This window comes from Schistocerca cancellata, chromosome 4 (genome assembly GCF_023864275.1).
Source record: "Schistocerca cancellata isolate TAMUIC-IGC-003103 chromosome 4, iqSchCanc2.1, whole genome shotgun sequence".
NCBI classification, from domain to species: domain Eukaryota; kingdom Metazoa; phylum Arthropoda; class Insecta; order Orthoptera; family Acrididae; genus Schistocerca; species Schistocerca cancellata.
The window spans coordinates 938996133-939014775 of record NC_064629.1 but is presented as its reverse complement, the minus strand read 5'-3'; the positions used below and the strand labels follow the sequence as shown (position 1 = coordinate 939014775).

Genomic DNA, 18643 nt, shown 5'->3' with positions numbered 1-18643 from the left:
AAAAATGACCTTGTTTCTCCAGATGATACTAGTATTGTAATCAAACCAAATATACATACAGAAACAGAAGAAATGGTAAATTATATTCTTTAAAGTATTGTTGAGAGTTTCTCTGCAATGACCTTACTCTCAGTTTTCAAAAAGATTTAGCACATTAAGTTCTGCACGTCTAGAGATAATACACTAATGACAAATGTAACACATCATCACTTAGAAAGAAAGTATTGATTGCACAAAATTGAGCAGGAAGATTAATATTTGGTGCTCGCCCATGACCGTCATGTATGTACCTCTTCAAGGAGTTAGGCATTTTAATTGCACTGTAACAATACATACATTTGCTCATACGCTTATTAAATTCATCAAAAATAGTCCATTACATTTTGAGAAGAACAATTATGTCCATACGTACAATACTAGAGGAAACTATGACAATAACTACTCTAGTAGTAAGTGTATCCATCTGTGTAGAGTAAGGGGTAGTGTTACGTTAGTGGAAGATTGGTCAAAGTAAGACCCAAGGGGCCGGGTCTTCTCTGTAGGGGAGGTCAGTGCATTGCTGCCTACCCAGTCTTTGGACAGAAAATTATAATTCTTTAGCAAAAGTAAAGAGAAGTAGTACGGAAGCCATCTAAGGGTACTGTGTTAACAGCCACAGGTCAATAGCCACCCGTGTGGTGACATATAACAGACGTGCCAGGGGTATGCGAAACGAGGATAGCCAAACACAACTGTAAACAGCACCACATGACAGGGAATGTGTAGCAAGCGGTGCGATGTCACCGTACCAGGACGAGTCTCTCGTTGTGTAAATTGTGTCTAGGTACTGGGTTTAAGTGAAAGAAATGGTGACTAGAGGCCTATAAATAAGACTGGATTTTAAGGCAGAGATAACTTCTCATTGCCAGAAACCGGTAGCCCAACCACAGTACCAGAGATGCACTGGAAAATGAGTTGATGGGCTCCTCGAGCAGCAGCCATGGGTTCTAGACCACACTCTGCCTGCCATCAGCACTAACTCCTTCACAGGACTCGGTGTCACAACCCTGCCGCCCTTCCATTTGTGCCTGCCGCCACCAGCGCTGAGTTCTTAGTGGGACTCGTGCCACAGCGCCAGCCACCATCAAATCGTGCTCGAGGGCAGTGAGTCGAATCCTACACACAGCAGATTCCACACACTGCCTCCGTGGCCGCACGTAGAGCCGAGGAGCTGTTCCCCGAGTGGAACACGATCACAGTGCAACGTGTGCTGCTGCTGACATCAACAGCTGTGGCCTAGAAAGGCCACTGGCCTCACCCGTACAGTGTGCTGGCTCAGCAGCTACCAGTGGCAACTGTCGCCTGTTCATCAGCGTGAGGGGCAACAGGAAGAGGTGTGCCTGGTTCACTATGTCATATTCTGAAGTCAATAAAAGTCATTTGTAATTGTCAGCAATGTTTCACGAGGGCCCACTGGCTTGTCACCACCACTCACTCATCCCCCAGTGGGCATAGTACACTAGACTTCTAACCTGTTCAGTAATACTGCTGAAAGTATGAAGAACTCTCTAAAGTTGTACATGTCGTAAGTTCTTTACAACCTCCACATTGCCGAGAGAGTAGATTTTACCACATTCTTTTCTTGAAGAATAGATTCCATATCTCTGATGTTTTCAAAAATTAATATAGGTTTTCTATGGTTTTTTTTCTCAAAGCATTTCTAACTTGGGCTGTTATTGAGACCTTTCCACCATTTTTGTCGGTTCTTAAGATATTTTATTAGCTCTTCGTTCTTCATCGTGAAATGAATTTCAGTTCTTAAAGTCGTTATTGATTCATTCCAGTCATGTGCTCAGTAAAGTTTAATTTTATATTTATACCATGATGTTTTAGTTCTCACAAGCGCCCATGTTGGGAAAGGAAGCTACTGAAATTCCAGTAAAAATCTAGTCAAAAGTAATGTGACAGTAATTAGTAGTAACCATATGTATGTAATAACTGCACTGTTATTGTGAGTTGCATAAATTTGTATGTAAGACTACACCAAAAAGTATGGTTTTCATAGATATTGATATTTTTTAATCTTTATTTGTGCTGAAGTATTTTATGTACTCATACTTTTTTTTCATTTCTTAAGGATTCTCAACCTGTGTGGATCATCAGCAAGTCTTCATGCTGTGAAAGCTGTCGTCTTGAAATGTCCTTTACTAAATTCTCTGAACCTATCATCTTGCCGTGCCTTGTCTCGTGGTATGAAGAGACGCTATACGGGCGGTGAGATTTCTGAACTGTGCAGCAAGTTAAAAAACAGGTGAGTTGAAATGATGACTGAGAGCCTCAATATTTGAACTCCTACCTTAAGCACATTCTAAGGCCGTAAACTGTTAAGTGTGACCAATCGAGTCCTAATGCCCCTTTTGTACATCAGTTCTAAAAGATTTTATATGCCACTGCCCCATTAAAGCATAGACGTTTCTTCCAATAAGTTGGCGACATATTCATCAGTTGGCCCCACGGGTGTAAAAAAATTCGATGAGTTGTTGGAATGTCTCAGCAGTATTAACAGTAACATCCCGTTCACTACGGAAGTTGAAAAAGAAAATGCATTGCCCTTGCTCAATGTCCTCACGAACCACAAACGAAACGGATGCTCAATGTCCTTGTGCACCACAAACGAAATGGTTGCCTTCGCCATAGCATTCACAGAAAATCTACACACATTGATACGTAGTTGCACATCGTCAGCTGTTGTCACCCGGCACAGAAATGCACTGTGTTACAAACGTCGGTACATCGTGCGAGAATGATACCGGATGTTGATAAGCTACCCCACGAGCTGAGCCACCTACACGAGGTCTTCAGGAACATAGGCTACAATGATTACCAGATAAAGGGAGTTATCCCAAGCAAGACTGCAGTAAGACCAATGTCAAGGAGCAGGAAAAGAAACTTTTTTTGCCATTCTGTGGCTCTGTGTTGGACAGTGTAAGTCACCTGCTGAAAAGACACAAAATCAAATCGATTTTCAGGCCTCTGTTAAAAATGTGGCAGTTACTGAGACCAGTTAAAGATATGGCAGGTTCCTGAACATCTGAGATCCGAAAGATACCTTGCGAGCATGGCGAAACTTGTGCTGGACAAACATTGCACAGTACAGAACGACACAGGAAGGAGCACGAGAGGTTTTATCACCTATGCTACCGTGAAAAATATGCTGAGCGTGCTCAAGAAAATGGTCACCGTATCAAATTTGACAAAACCTCTGTAACTGTTTGCACTAACAGCTTCTGTGGCTATGTAATTAAAGGAGCCGTGGAAATAAAAATGATTGACAACACCCTTAACAGAGACGGCAGTCTTGAGCTCAGTGTGGCATTAGACCCAGCAATCACAAGGTTGAAGTGGGTGCATTGAATGTTGAGTCAACTTATGTCCACACATGGTGATGCTGTGAGCATCAGTGACATTACAGCTGGCAGCTAGCACATATAAGGGTATACCAGCAGCCAGTCCACTTGACAATGCCCAAGGAGTGCTCGGTCAGAAGCTTGTGCCGATTTAACCTCTTCAAGTGGCTAGAAGGCCGAGAAAATTTTGTTGAATGTTACCACCGTGAAACTGCATGCTCAGACAGGTTCACATCAGCAGATTCCAAAGGCCAATGCATTTTGCTGAATTCTGCCCCATGTAGGAAGTTGTTCATGGGATGGGGGTTGACCTATTGAATTATTTAATTTAAGGATAGCCCCATTGCTGAAATGTTGACTACAGGGCTGGCCAATAGATTGGAGAATCCTGTCCCAGTACTGCACCTTCTTTGTGCATCTTGGAGAGTTTGTACTGTTGTTCATAATGAATACCTAGAGGCCATATTGATCAATTGGAGACTATTGCATAATGTCTGGATTGACACATGCTTCTTAGTTGCCTCCAAAAAGGCAGTGTGCAGTTATTTACATACAATCCATAAATTGTAGGTAGTGGTTGAGAGCTGTTGCTGACCATAGGTGACCACTAGGAGGCAGATCTTCAATGTTTTGTGTCCTACAATAGTGGTTATATGTTCAAATGATGTTCCTGTGTGTGCCAGTTTGGTGGGAAACTTCCCATGCTGACAACCCATCCTGCCTGGAAGTAACAATGCACACACAGTCTAAGCTTGAAATGACCTTGTGAGGTATTTTGAGAGACTGGACTGCATATACAAGCCACATTGTCCCATTTGCAATTTGGGGGACAACCCACTCTACTCAGCTACAGTGAGAATGAAGGTTTACTTTTATTTCCATTACACAGGTGTCTGCATGTGATTTCTTGTGCTCAACAGGGATTTGCAAAAGTGGTTTCTGTTTTTCTTTTTCTTTCTTTTTTTTTTTTTTTTTAAGTCATGAGGATTGGATAAAACTTTTTTTGAGCAGGTTATGGGCATGATGAGCTTTCATACATCAGTAAAAACTGTTATTTCACTATGTTACCATATAACAAACACATTTTACTGGATAAAACATCAGTTATTAAATTAGAGGCTGATATCAGTGATATACTTGAGGAAAATGTGGCCTGGCTCATGGACAACTCCCTTTTGATCAATTGACTACTATTGTTCACTTCCACACAAACCTATAGAATGCAAAAGAAGTAGCTATTGTGCAGTTGTGCGTAATAACCAATTACCAAAGCTGTGTACTCACAATTCGTTGATAGCAGTCTTAAATGGAAACATAATTTTTTCATGATACTAAAATAATTATTATCATCAACATTTGTTCTGAGAGTGATCTTCCATTTCAGTGACTCCAGTATCTCAAATTAAACATATTTTAGCTATTCGTTTGATAATATGTACTGGCATAATATTCTGATGCAACATTCCAGCATTTAAAAAAAAAAAAAATCAAATCTTTGCAGCACAGCAGTTTGAGTCATGCGTGGGGTAGCCTCCCCTCCCCACCCCCGCCAACTCCACCCCATCTTCACCCACCCCCTCCACCCAAATACATGCAGACCTCATGTCATAATCTGTTCGTACATCTTGATACAATTATTATAACATCTCCCTGATGTGTTTTGTCATAAATAACACTGCTTAATAGGGAACAGAGTGCAGATATGCCCATAACACCAGAAGAGAGGACTATCTCCTTTGTGAGCTGAAGTATTTGGTATTTGCACAAAAGGGAACAAAGTATGCTGATGCTAAACTACACATTTCGCTGCCAAATAATACCAAAGCCAGAAGAAGTAATTCATCTTTGTTTAAAAATGAGTTAAAGAAGTACATGTTTGACACTTTGTTGTACTCCAAGGAATAATTGTTTTATAGTAATAAATAATACCTTTTGTGTGAGGCTCCTATGTTGCGCACACAGTTGGAAATTCCTGTTAATTGCTTCCTTATTTTATATAATCTCTAATCCATCACTGCACCATCGGTACTTATAATCTTCTCTGACAATTTGTATTTTAATTTAGGCTGATAAAGGAAAAATAATTTTCAACACTCCACTTTTTGTAAAGTTCATTACTGTCACTGTTTTGTTATTGATGTTGCACTCATTACTGTTTATAAGCTACATATCGATATTTGTATTCCATGTACAGGCTCATTTCAGATCCAAGTTGTAGTATCTACAGTTTTCTTACAAATAACTCAGTGCACATTAATTGCAACAATTGTCACAGAACACCAGAGCTCTGCACAAGTGTGGACAGAAAACAGTAGGTGAACACTCCAGGCCAACCCAGTAACAAGCACAGTTCATCATAAAATCGTTAAACAGTCCTAAACAGCAAATTGAAACTTCAGGAAGTGCGAATGATGCACGAGAGAAAGGGGCGTGCTGCAGATGCACAGCCATCCTCACTCAGCTGGCAGTGGTGCTAGCAGCAAGTGAAGCAGGCACTCTTGTTTTGGTGTCTCACCAACAGTGCCAAATATGAATGCTGTAGTTGTGTCGGTGGCAGCGTATACAGATGTGTGCCATACTTCTCCCCCCTTCAGGGAGCCAGTACAACAGGCACTGGCGGAAGAAGACACGGGCCACAATGGCAGAACTGCCACTGGAGACGGATGGTGGTGGCTGAGGAGGCCACGGCATCCCCCCAGAAGACTCTGTGGCAACTGAGATGCAACAGCAGCTGTGTGTCGATGCTGTTCACCTTCATTGGATTGTCAGCATCCTGTGATGTGTTGCTGTCATGACACTTCACATTAGCAGAGGTGGTGTCAGCCTTGTGGCACCTGGCCCCTGGATTGGAGTGGTGCTTGCAGGCAGACTCCCCACCAGCATCTGCTCGATTGCAGATGTGGCACGTAGTAGCCCAACCGAGTGTGCAGACAGTTTTGATGGCCGGAGAGATACACCCGATGTCCGTGGTGAACCTTTGCTGACCGCACATCATTTACACTGTCACTGGCACCCATCCGGGCTGCCAACTGAAGGTATGTGCCCAGACAGGACTGTCTAGGGCATATTACAAAGATCAGCCATGGAAGATCTCTGCTGGGCTTCAGTGATAGAGTGGTGTGGTCATATAGGTGTTGAGAAACAGAGGCAATGCTGAGTCTTCTGACAAGTCTATCAAGCACTTTTGTAGCTGCATCTTAAAGGTGCGTGCCATATGCTCTGCCTTCACATTCGATAGTGGGTGAAATGGTGCAAACGTGAGGTGTGCAGTACCATTGCAAGTACAGAAATCGTTAACCGGTACTGATGTGAAGTGCACGCCATTGTCGGAGATGATTATTCTGGGCAACCCTTCAGTTACGAAAACCTGGGTGAGACCCCACGCAGTTGCTTGTGAGGTGGTGGAGTGCGTGTGTAGGACATACGGGTTACTGGACAGTACATCAGTTACTACCTTGCCCATAGACTGACAGAAGGAGCCTGCAAAACTGACATGAATGCAGTCTCGAGGCGGACTCGGCACGGGATAAGGACCAAAATTTCATGGCGATGCCACCTGCTGTTCGGCATAGTCGCAGCACTCGTGGATAAGCCTCTTGTGGGCTGAATCGACCTGAGGACAACAGGCAAAACACTATGCAAGGACCTTCGTGCAAGTCACATCCCAATGATCACAGTGTAAGAGAGCAAGGACACGAGCCCGCAGGGCAATAGGGATGAGGACGGTCGGTTCCTCCAAGTTGGCACTTAGAAGGAGAACACCAGCGACTACTGCCAGCTGATGATGGAGAAGGAACTAGGTGCGGAGTGGACCAGACTCCTTGGCAGGCTGGCACTTGGTCCAACCATTGCACACAGAATCGACCACAGGATCTTGCCAGATGGCCTGAGCTATGCAATGGGTCATCACCAGAAGTCTGTCGGCCACATCTGTAAGTGAGCATCACTCTGAAAACAGACAACTTTGATTCTGTTGAAGGCCAGGTCACGTCCCGTAGGCAGGTGTGACAATGCATCCGCATTATCGTGTACTGTGGATCTCTAATGACTCTTATATTGATATGCACTCAAAAACAAAGCCCAGCACTGAAGATGTTGCGCATTCCTGTCAGAGAGTCACAAATGGGTGTCAAATAGTGCCACAAGTGACTTATGGTTGGTGATGCAATGGAATTTGGTGCCACAGAGGAAAACATGGAACATGTAGATGGCATTCACTGTTGCTAAAGCCATCTTTTCTAATTGAGAATTATTGTACTAGATGGCTGTCAGGATTTTGGAGGTATACATGATTGACTGTTCAGACCTGTTAGCATTTTTCTGAGCATGTTGGGAAGTGTCTGTTGCCAGAATGAGCAGCTTGTCCGGTTTCACTTGATATTCTGTGAACTATGGATGTATGGCAACAAGCAGATTCCATATACCTAGATTTCTGGAAAGCATTTGATATGGGTGCCCAATTGCAGGCTGTTAACGAAGGTATAAACATATGGAATACGTTTGCAGATACATGAGTGGCTTGAAGACTTGTTAAGTGATAGAATCCAGTATGTTGTCTTCCACTGCAAGTGTTCATCAGAGACAACGGTATCATCAGGTCTGCCCCAGGGAAGTATGGTAGGACCACTATTGTTCTCTGCATACATGAATGATTTAGCGGGCAGGGTGGGCAGCAATCTGCAGCTGTTTGCTGATGATGCTGAGGTGTACAGAAAGGTGTGAAAGTTTAGTGACTGTAGGAAGATACAAGACGACTCGGAAAAAATTTCTAGTTGGTGTGATGAATGGCATCTTGCTATAAACGTGGAAAAATGTAAGTTAATGCAGATGAGTAGGAGTGTGTAGTCAGCATTGATGTAAGTGTAGTCAGCGCTCAACAGACTTTCACTGGGAAACTAACTGTTGCAAAAAAATTAGAAAGTAGGAGGAATGTTCTGTTGTTAGGTAGTAGCCATGGAAGAGGTGTGGGCCAGATCTTGCAGGAAAAATTAGGTGACAGGTACCAGGTCACAAGTATTTTCAAACCTAATGCATGTCTTAGCCAAGTGATAGAGGATGTAGGATCATTGTGCAAGGGTTGTACAAAGCAGGGTCCTGCTGTGGTAGTGGGTGGAGCGGGAAACAGTATTGATAGGGATCAGGGCTACAATATTGAGTGTGACCTGGTAAAAATAGCAAATGTTGGCTGGGTTCCTGCTTTCATGTGGTACGATCAGCCCCAATTGAAAGCTCTTTCAGGAGGGTCAATATGGAGCTAGATCTGCTGCTTCGGGCAGCTACTTTGTCAGGCATAGGTTTGGTTCCAGTTGATGGTATTGGTAGGTGGGACTTCACAAGACATGGCCTGTATCTCAATAGGAAAGGAAAGGGTAAACTGGCTGGGATTATAGCAAAATCTTTAATAGTGGGCACTGAAACTCATGGGAGTACTTTCTTAGGCTAAGATCAGTGTCCAATCATCCTACATTGATTGAAATTAGGCTTAATGAGAAGTTCAGAGAGGCAGATACTAGAGATGTACAGTGGAAAATAATGTTAGTATGTCACAAGATTCACAAAAAGGACATTGAAAAATAATGTTAATATATTGCATCAGAATATCAGTGGATTAAGAAACAAAGTAGATGAGCTTCTTGTTCACTTAGAAGATTTAGAAACTGATGGTGGAATAGACGTTCTATGCCTGTCTCAACATCATATAGTCACAGGTATGGAAATGGTAAATGTAGGTGGATATAAGCTTTCAGCACGTGTAAGTAGAGACACTATGGGGAAAGGAGGAGTTGCCATGTATGTTAAAATAGTGTGAAGAATTTGCAAACTAAAAATTTTTGCATAGAGCAACATATAGAAGCATGTGCAGGTGAGCTTAAACTAAATAATGGCACTTATAATTGTAGCCATGTATAGGTCCCCATTGGGAAATGTTCAACTATTTTTTAAAAACTTGGATTCTTTGTTGTGCTATCTGTCAGACAGAGGAAAGCAAATTATTGTTTGTTGGGATTTCAATATAGATTTTCTGAAAGAGTCCGATAGAAAGCTTGACCTGATTCTTTCAATTTGACAACAGTTATTGATTTTCCTACTCTGTTGGTACAGCAAATCAGCACACTAATATATTTATTCAAATAAAAACATTTCCTGTTAAGAATGGTCTGTCTGATCATGATGCACAGCTAGTTACAGTATTTGATATAGCTCCACACAGTAATGAAAAACAGTCCTCCAAACTAGTGCGTTCAACTAACGATTTAACAATTCAAAATTTTAGGTAAAACTTGCAACAATTAGACTGGGATGAGGTGTACAGGTAACATGATGCTAATTTAAAATTTAACCTATTTCATGATACCTTTGTGAGTATATTTGAAAACAGTTTCCCCAAGAAAACAGTGAAATATATTGTAAGAAACCATGTAAAAAGCCTTGGCGTACTAAAGGGATAAAAATATCTTGTAAACAGAAAAAGGAAATGTATCTAAGGCTTGGAGGAGTAATGATCTCAAAACAGTGAAACATTATAAAAACTACTGCACTGTATTAAGAAAAGTTATTAAAAAGTCCAGAAGTATATGCATTACGTCTGAGATTAGCACATGATAATAAAATTAAAACAATTTAGAATATTGTTAAAAGGGAAACAGGGCAACTGAGAGCACAGGATGATGTATTTCCATCAGACACAATGAAAAGTTTGTTAACAAGAAGTCAGAAGTAAAAAACATTTTTACTAATCATTTATAAGTGTTGAGAAAATAGGCTCCAGCTATTCATTAGAAAATACAAGGCAGAGGCAGTAGCTATGCAATTTGTTAAAATTGAAATTCAACCCACCTCTCCTACTGAAATTAGGAAAATAATAAATTCACTCAAAAGTAAGCTCACATGGAATTGAGGGCATTTCCAACAGAGTACTAAAAGCTCGTTCCCACAAAATACGTAGGAATCTCAGCCACATATTTAGTAGCTCACTGAAACAGGGCATTTTTCCAGATGAACTGAAATAGGCTATTGTTAAACCATTGCACAAAAAAGGGGATAGATCTGATACTAACAACTACTGCCCAATCTCACTTCTGACAGCTTTATCCAAAATTCTTGAAAAAGTAATGTATTCAAAAGCACCATCACATATTTGTAAAAATGAAACACTAACAAAATCTCTGTTTGTTTTTCAGAGAGGCTTTTCAACAGAAAATGCTATATATGCTTTCACTAATCAAATATTAAATGCATTGAATAACCGAAAATCACCCATTGGGATATTTTGTGATCTCTCAGAGGCTTTTGATTGTGTCAGTCATGAAATTCTATTAGATAAGCTTAAGTATTGTGGTATGAGTGGGACAGTGCACAAAGGTTTAATTCATACTTAACTGGAAGAATGCAGAAGGTTGAAATTAACAATACAGATAGTCTGCAAACATCAAGAGTCCTCTAACTGGGAAGGTATCAAGAATGGTGTCACACAGGGTTCAGTCTTGGGTCCCTTATTGTTCTTAACATATATTAACGATTTGCCACTCTGTATTCATGAAGATGCAAAGCTAGTTCTTTTTGCTGATGATACAAGTATAGTAATCACACCCAACAAGCAAGAATCAGCTGAGGAAATTGCAAATAATGTCTTTCAGAAAATTATTAAGTGGTTCCCAGCATATGGACTCTCACTAAATTTTGAGAAAACACAGTTTATACAATTCTGTACAGTAAATGGCATAACACCATTGATAAATATGAACTATGAACAGAAGTCTGTTGCTAAGGCGGAATACTCAAAATTTCTGGGTGTGTGCATTGATGAGAAAGTGAATTGGAAGAAATATATCGATGATCTGCTGAAACGATTAGGTTCAGCTACTTATGCTATTAGGGTTATTGCAAATTTTGGTGATAAACATTTCAGTAAATTAGCCTACCATACCTATTTTCATTCACTGCTTTCATATGGCATCATATTTTGGGGCAATTGCTCATTAAGAGAGAAAATATTCTTTGCACAAAAGCGTGTAATCAGAATACTAGCTGGAGCCCACCCAAGATCACCTGGCAGACATTGAGGATGTTGGCTTGGCAGCCCTGCAGCCAGGCGACTAGCGCAAGTTTTGGTATTCTCGTAAAGTTAAGTCATTTTAGATTATAAAACATATAGTTTACTATTGATTACTTGGTGAATAGGTGTATTAGTGTGCCTTTTAAGTGTACCATTAAAGGTTTCATTTTTCTTTACGTAATATAGCAGAAAACGCGAAAAGATCATACAGTCGTATTTTCTGTTTACGTTTTGCCGCAGCAAATATATAGAATTTTGTTTAGCTGTTCTTTGCTCTCTCCAGCAATTTAACTTTAGCATACCTCTTCATTATTTAACTAGCATTTCCGGAAAGTAGTGTAAAGTTTAAGTTGTTATTTCAGAAACTTTGCACTGTTGTTTTTGTTTACACACAGTTGCATATAGGCCAAATGTGTGGAACCATATTTTCGTGTTTATCTGTAATTTAACTGACTTATTCTTAATACTCTATTACATTTATCATGAGTGAAAAGTGCTTGACTTGCCGTAGAATTGTTAGGTCGGGGCTTTGGTGTGATGGGTGCTGTAGTTTTTTTCCATGTGGGCAACTGTAGTGGCACGGGAATAGGGGAAGTAAATGAGACTCATCAGTGGTTTTGTAGGATTTGTAGTAGAGATAGGAAGATACTAGAACAGGAAGGGAAAATTGCCGCCCTTCAGGCTGAGTTAGACAAGGCCAAGGGAGATCTTGACAGGTTAAGGAGGGAGAAGGGTAAAGAGAGGTGGGGAGTGGCAACAGGCAACAGGAGGAAAAGGCCTAGAACTTTGTGTGACAGCTTCGTGGTGAATGTGGAAAATAGACTTGACCTGTTGCTTCAGTTAGAAGCTGGTGAGCCTCAAGCAGTTGCAGGTGTAGACAGGGCACAACAAACTTTCAGCAGCAAATTGAAAAGTAAGAATGTAGGGAAATCAGTAAAGAGAAATAAAGTGTTGTTGTTAGGTAGTTTCCATGGAAGAGGTGTTGGCCAACTTTTGCAGGATGAACTAGGGTCAGAATACCAGGTCACCATTTTTTTTAAACCTAGTGCTGGTCTGAAGCAGGTGACGGAGGATTTAGGATCACTTTGCAAAGATTTCACTAAGTAAGATACCGTGATTATAGTGGGTGGGGCAGGTAATAGTATTGACAGAGATCCTGGGTACAGTAAGGTGTGTGACCTGGCAAAGATTGCGTCAGCATCGAAGCATACTAGTGTTGAGTTTAATCTGTTCTTGGGCGCCATAACCGACCTCATTTGAACTCTTCTGTCAGGAGAGTTAATTTGGAGTTGGAATGGCTGTTTATGTCAGGTACAGGGTCACACATTGGTGTGGTTCCTGTTGATACTCTCAATAGGTGGGATTATACTAGGCATGGGCTTCACCTCAACAGGAACGGGAAGGGTACACTGGCTGGGAAAATAGCAGGAAAGTTAAAGGGGAGAGGCACTGTCATGAGTGATAAAATACCAGTGGTTATAGGGTTCAGAAAAGACCCTTTTTTTAGGGTAGTGAGGACAGAAAGAAACCAAATTTTAAGACAGGTTAAGACTGAGACAAACCTTCAGTTTGAGAAAGAAACCAAAAAACATAATTCTAGCTTATTACATCAGCATAAACAGCTATTGGTTAAGAATTTACAACAGTCAGCAGATATTTTAACTCTACCCAATTTTAACTCAGTCACTGTGAAATGTCAGCTATCTTTATTGCATCAAAATATTCAAGGACTGAGAAATAAAATTAATGAATTAACTATCTGCGTAGATGAATTAGAGTCTTCAAACCCAGCTGACATAATGTGCCTATCTGAACACCATGTGACCACTGGTATAGAACTTTTAAGTGTTACAGGGTTTAGGTTAGCATCTCACTTTTGTAGATCAGGAATGGAGAAAGAAGGAGTTTCCACATTCATCAGGAACTGTCATAAATCTAAGAACATAGACGTTCATAAATTTTGCATAGAACAGCATATGGAAGCATGTGCAACAGAAGTACAATTTCACAAAAAATCCTTCATAATATTAAGTGTATATCGAGCACCTGCAGGTAACTTTAATCTGTTCGTAAACCACCTTGAAGCTGTAATGGCCCATTTAACAACCAAAAACAAAGAAATAGTGGTTGCTGGTGATTTCAGTGTAGATTTCCTTAAAGACTCTCCCAATAAGATCTTATTTGAGTTAGTAACACTATCATTCAACTTAATTCCCACTGTAAAGTTCCCCACTAGGGTAGCCAATTGCTCACAAACAGCCATTGATAATATCTTTATAAAAAAAAGTCCAGTGAACAAAATTATATTACAAAACCAATAGTCAATGGCCTCTCAGACCATGACATGCAGTTCCTTCTGTTAAATTTTAATACTGATCAGGATATAAAATCTGTTAAATCTGAGCTCCAGAGGGTAATCAATAAGCCAAAAATTGATCATTTTAGGACACTCCTCAGAGACATTCACTGGACTTACCTTATTCGAAGTGCTTACCTTATTCGAACACTGTTTTCCCCCAAAACTTACCAAGGTTAGAGCAAAGTCTACAAAGAAGCCATGTATTACTCAAGGAATAGGGGTATCTTGTAAAACAAAAAGAAAACTGTATCTGTCAATCTGAAACAGTTCCGATGTTGATGCTATAGCACATTACAAGAAATACTGCAAAATATTAAAGACTGTAATACGGACATCAAAGCAAATATATTACAAGGAAAAGATAGTCATATCAGACAACAAAATAAAAGACTATATGGGATATAGTGAAGGAGGAGACTGCTAGAACCAGACATGAAGAGGGACAAATAGCATTAAGAGTAAATGATACATTGGTGACAGATGTGTATAGTGTTGCAGAACTATTTAACAAACATTTTATAACTTTTACTGACAAGATGGGGTTGTCAGGTTCTGTAGATGCTGCTATGGAATACCTCAGACCAAACATTTCAAGTAACTTCCGTAATATGAATCTGACCCTCACTACCCCAGGAGAAATAATATCCTTCATAAAATTATTAAAATCAAAAACATCTAGTGGGTGTGATGAAATATCAACAAAGTTAATTAAAGAATGTGATTCTGAGTTAAGTAACATATTAAGCTATCTGTGTAACCAGTCATTTATCAGTGGAATATTTCCTGAATGGTTGAAATATGCTGAAGTTAAGCCACTGTTTAAGAAGGGAGATAAAGAAATAGCATCAAATTTCCGTCTAATTTCACTTTTGCCAGCATTCTCAAAAATTTTGGAAAAAGTAATGTACAATCAATCGGCTTTATAACCATCTTATCTCAAATAACATACTGTCAAAGTTCTGATTTCTAATGGGTTCTGATATTGAGAAGGCCATCTACACGTACAGTGAAAATGTGCTTAATTCATCGTCATCATCACCACTTTAGACTGATTATGCATTTCAGCGTTCAGTCTGGAGCATAGTCCCCCTTATAAAATTCCTCCATGATCCCCTATTCAGTGCTAACATTGGTGCCTCTTCTGATGTTCAGCCTATTACTTCAAAATCATTCTTAACCAAGTCCAGGTACCTTCTCCTTGGTCTACCCCGACTCCTCCTACCCTCTACTGCTGAACCCATGAGTCTCTTGGGTAACCTTGCTTCTCCCATGCGTGTAACATGACCCCACCATCTAAGCCTGTTCGCCCTGACTGCTACATCTATAGTTCATTCCCAGTTTTTCTTTGATTTCCTCATTGTGCACACCCTCCTGCCATTGTTCCCATGTCCTAGTACCTGCAATCATCCTAGCTACTTTCATATCCGTAACCTCAACCTTATTGATAAGGTAACCTGAATCCACACAGCTTTCACTGCCGTACAACAAAGTTGGTCGAAAGATTGAACGGTGCACAGATAACTTAGTCTTGGTACTGACTTCCTTCTTGCAGAAGAGAGTAGATCGTAGCTGAGTGCTCACTGCATTAGCTTTGCTACAGCTCGCTTCCAGTTTTTTCACTATGTTGCCATCCTGTGAGAATATGCATCCTAAGTACTTGAAACCGTCCACCTGTTCTAACTTTGTTCCTCCTATTTGGCACTCAATCCATTTATATCTCTTTCCCACTGACATTACTTTTGTTTTGGAGATGCTAATCTTCATACCATAGTCCTTACATTTCTGATCTAGCTCTGAAATATTACTTTACAAACTTTCAATAGAATCTGCCATCACAACTAAGTCATCCGCATATGCGAGACTGCTTATTGGGTGTTCACCTATCTTAATCCCACCCAGCCAGTCTATTGTTTTCAACATATGATCCATAAATAATATGAACAACAGTGGAGACAAGTTGCAGCCTTGTCTTACCCCTGAAACTACTCTGAACCATGGGCTCAATTTACCGTCAACTCTAACTGCTGCCTGACTATCTATGTAAAGACCTTTAATTGCTTGCAAAAGTTTGCCTCCTATTCCATAATCACGTAGAACAGACAATAACTTCCTCCTAGGAACCCGGTCATATGCTTTTTCTAGATCTATAAAACATAGATACAATTCCCTATTCCACTCGTAACACTTCTCCATTATTTGCCGTAAGCTAAAGATCTGGTCCTGACAACCTCTAAGAGGCCTACACTCACACTGATTTTCATCCAGTTTGTCCTCAACTAATACTTGCACTTTCCTTTCAATAATTCATTAGACAAAAAATTGCAGGCAACTGGTATATTTTGTGATCTGCCAAAGGCATTTGACTGCGTAAATCACAATATAGTGTAAGAGGAAATGCTGCAAAATGGTTCAAATCTTATATCTCTGGCAGGAAACAAAGAGTGTTATTAGGAAAGAGACTTGTATCAAGCTATCAGGCATCATCCAACTGGGAACTTGTAACCTCCCCCTCACTTATCGACCTTAATGACAGTGAAAAATTAAACCGCGTGTACCTAATGGAAATTTGGGAAAAGCAATCGTCACCGAAGTTAATCTGTCGGTAAAGAGGGAGGAAAGGGTTACATCTAAATGAAAGGAAAAATGCAAATGAAACTGGTGCAAATTAATTTTGAAAAGGTGTTAAGTTAATAAAGAAAGTAAATGTGCGGCCGTTACGTTAACAATTAACTAGCGGTAATTAGATATTTGAGATTTGGGGAAAATTACGGTCGCCAGTCCTAAGGACAATTACTATAGTAACTGAAAAAGAAAGGTTATTACACATATAATTAGCACTAGAAGCGTGGCAACTGAAGGTTGACACGTGCAGTGTGAAAACTGAAAGTTTGTCAGAAGTAATAAATTTCGCTACACTGTGACTTAATTTAGCAAAAGAATTAATAAAACAGGAAAATTGAAAGTTAATTTAGTGACTGAAATTAATAGTGAGCTTTCTTTCTGAAGCACATCGAAATTCAGTAAAATACGGTTAGTCTTGGACTACCTCAACAATCATTTCAAAAGCTACTTGAATCTACGCAATTTAGAAATAAGGGATTTAACTTTGAACTTGAATTAAATGATTCTGAACGATTAACAATAGTAAAATTTAGTACGTACCAAGCTGAGCTGCAGTCACAGGTAAGCTAAAATACGGTAACAAAACTCGCACTCTTAATTTGTGCTTGTGTAATCTAAATATTGTGGCCAGCTATGGATACCTTAACTGAACTTTGAAATTAAAGCAGTGACATCGAATGATTGTACTTTAATGCTGGCGTCTGAATTTCAACGACACTCGGGTTCATTTCGGAAAAGGAAGGGACCCTGTGTGGTAATGCAATTGGGACAATGAGCAACAAACGTTCATGCTAAGTTGCTGTAATTTTGTGATGCAACAATTTTAAAAGTTTGAAAAGCTGAGGTCTGCCATACAGTTCTAAAACTTTACGTGCTTCCAGTCTTCCTAGTTGGTTGATTGAAGGTTTGAAGCCGTCGATCGAGGAGGTGGCGACAGTCACTCATTGTCGGCCGTCGCTGTTGCAGAAGCTGGATGTTGGTGCGCCTTCATCTCGACACGGTCACCAGATGAAACAGGCTCTTGATGCGCGCCAGCTAATGCCTCCTGTCGGCGTCACCGTGTCAGAAACTATCATAGCAAGCCAAACCCCGAAAGCGCGGCAACTCGCGGGAGCATCACACAACACACCTGCTCCACTCGCTACTCCAGCCAGACTCTCTCCGCTCTGCCCGCGCTCCACGAGGCAGAATTAACACTACCAAAGATCCTACACTCTTTGATTCTTCACACGACCTATCGATGTAATCGTTCGATAGCAGTTTTCCCTAGGCAAGACCCAGCATAAAAATACAAATAATATTTACGAAACAAACCAATTATACATCGACATAAATGCATAAATATATATATACAAATAGTAAAACAATTACAATATGTAAAGACACAGAAATGTCATATGTTCAGGTAACAAAAATAAGGAAAACAAATTTATAGTACAATAGATGGAAATAGGAGGATATGCATTTCCGGCGTTACAAACTAATTACATGTGGGGTCTCACAAGTTTCCATTTTAGGGCCCTTACTTTTTCTTGTGTATATCAATGACCTTTCATCAGTAACATTACCAGAAACCAAGTTCGTTTTGTTTTCTAATGATACAAACATTGCAATAAATAGCAAATGAAGTGTAGTCTTAGAAATGCCAGCTAATAAAATATTTGTGGACATTAATCACTGGTTCCTAGCCAATTCTTTATCACTAAACTTTGAAAAAACACATTACATGCAGTTCAGAACTTGTAAGGGGTGTCCCACGAGTATATGCCTATCATACGATGACAAGCAGATAGAAGAAGTGGACAGTGTTAAATTCTTGGGATTACAGCTTGATAATAAATTCAACTGGGAGGAACACACCACAGAACCACTGAAGCATCTTAACAAATCTCTATTTGCAATGCAAATTGTGTCAGATATAGGGGATATAAAAATGAAAAAGCTGGCATACTGTGCTTACTTTCATTCCATAATGTCATATGGGATTATTTTTTGGGGCAATTCATGAAGCCAAGCTAAAGTTTACCAGGCACAAAAACGTGCCGTAAGAGTTATATGTGGTGTGAACTCAAGAACATCTTGCAGAACCCTGTTTAGGGAATTAGGGATACTAACTACTGCTTCCCAATATGTCCGCCGCTCGTGGTATCGCAGTAGCGTTCTCGCTTCCCGAGCACGGGGTCCCGGGTTCGATTCCTGGCGGGGTCAGGGATTTTCACC

The 18643-nt window shown here is 40.2% G+C and overlaps 1 protein-coding gene across 3 annotated transcripts in view; it reads left to right on the top strand.

Moving 5' to 3' along the window:
* LOC126185136 (F-box/LRR-repeat protein 6) overlaps positions 1–18643 on the top strand; it is a 235207-nt gene that overhangs the window by 206070 nt on the left and 10494 nt on the right. For all 3 annotated transcript variants that reach the window (XM_049927972.1, XM_049927970.1, XM_049927971.1), the window contains one exon: positions 2117–2290. In XM_049927972.1, the coding sequence (XP_049783929.1) occupies positions 2117–2290 (174 nt within the window). The remainder of the gene's footprint in view (positions 1–2116; positions 2291–18643) is intronic.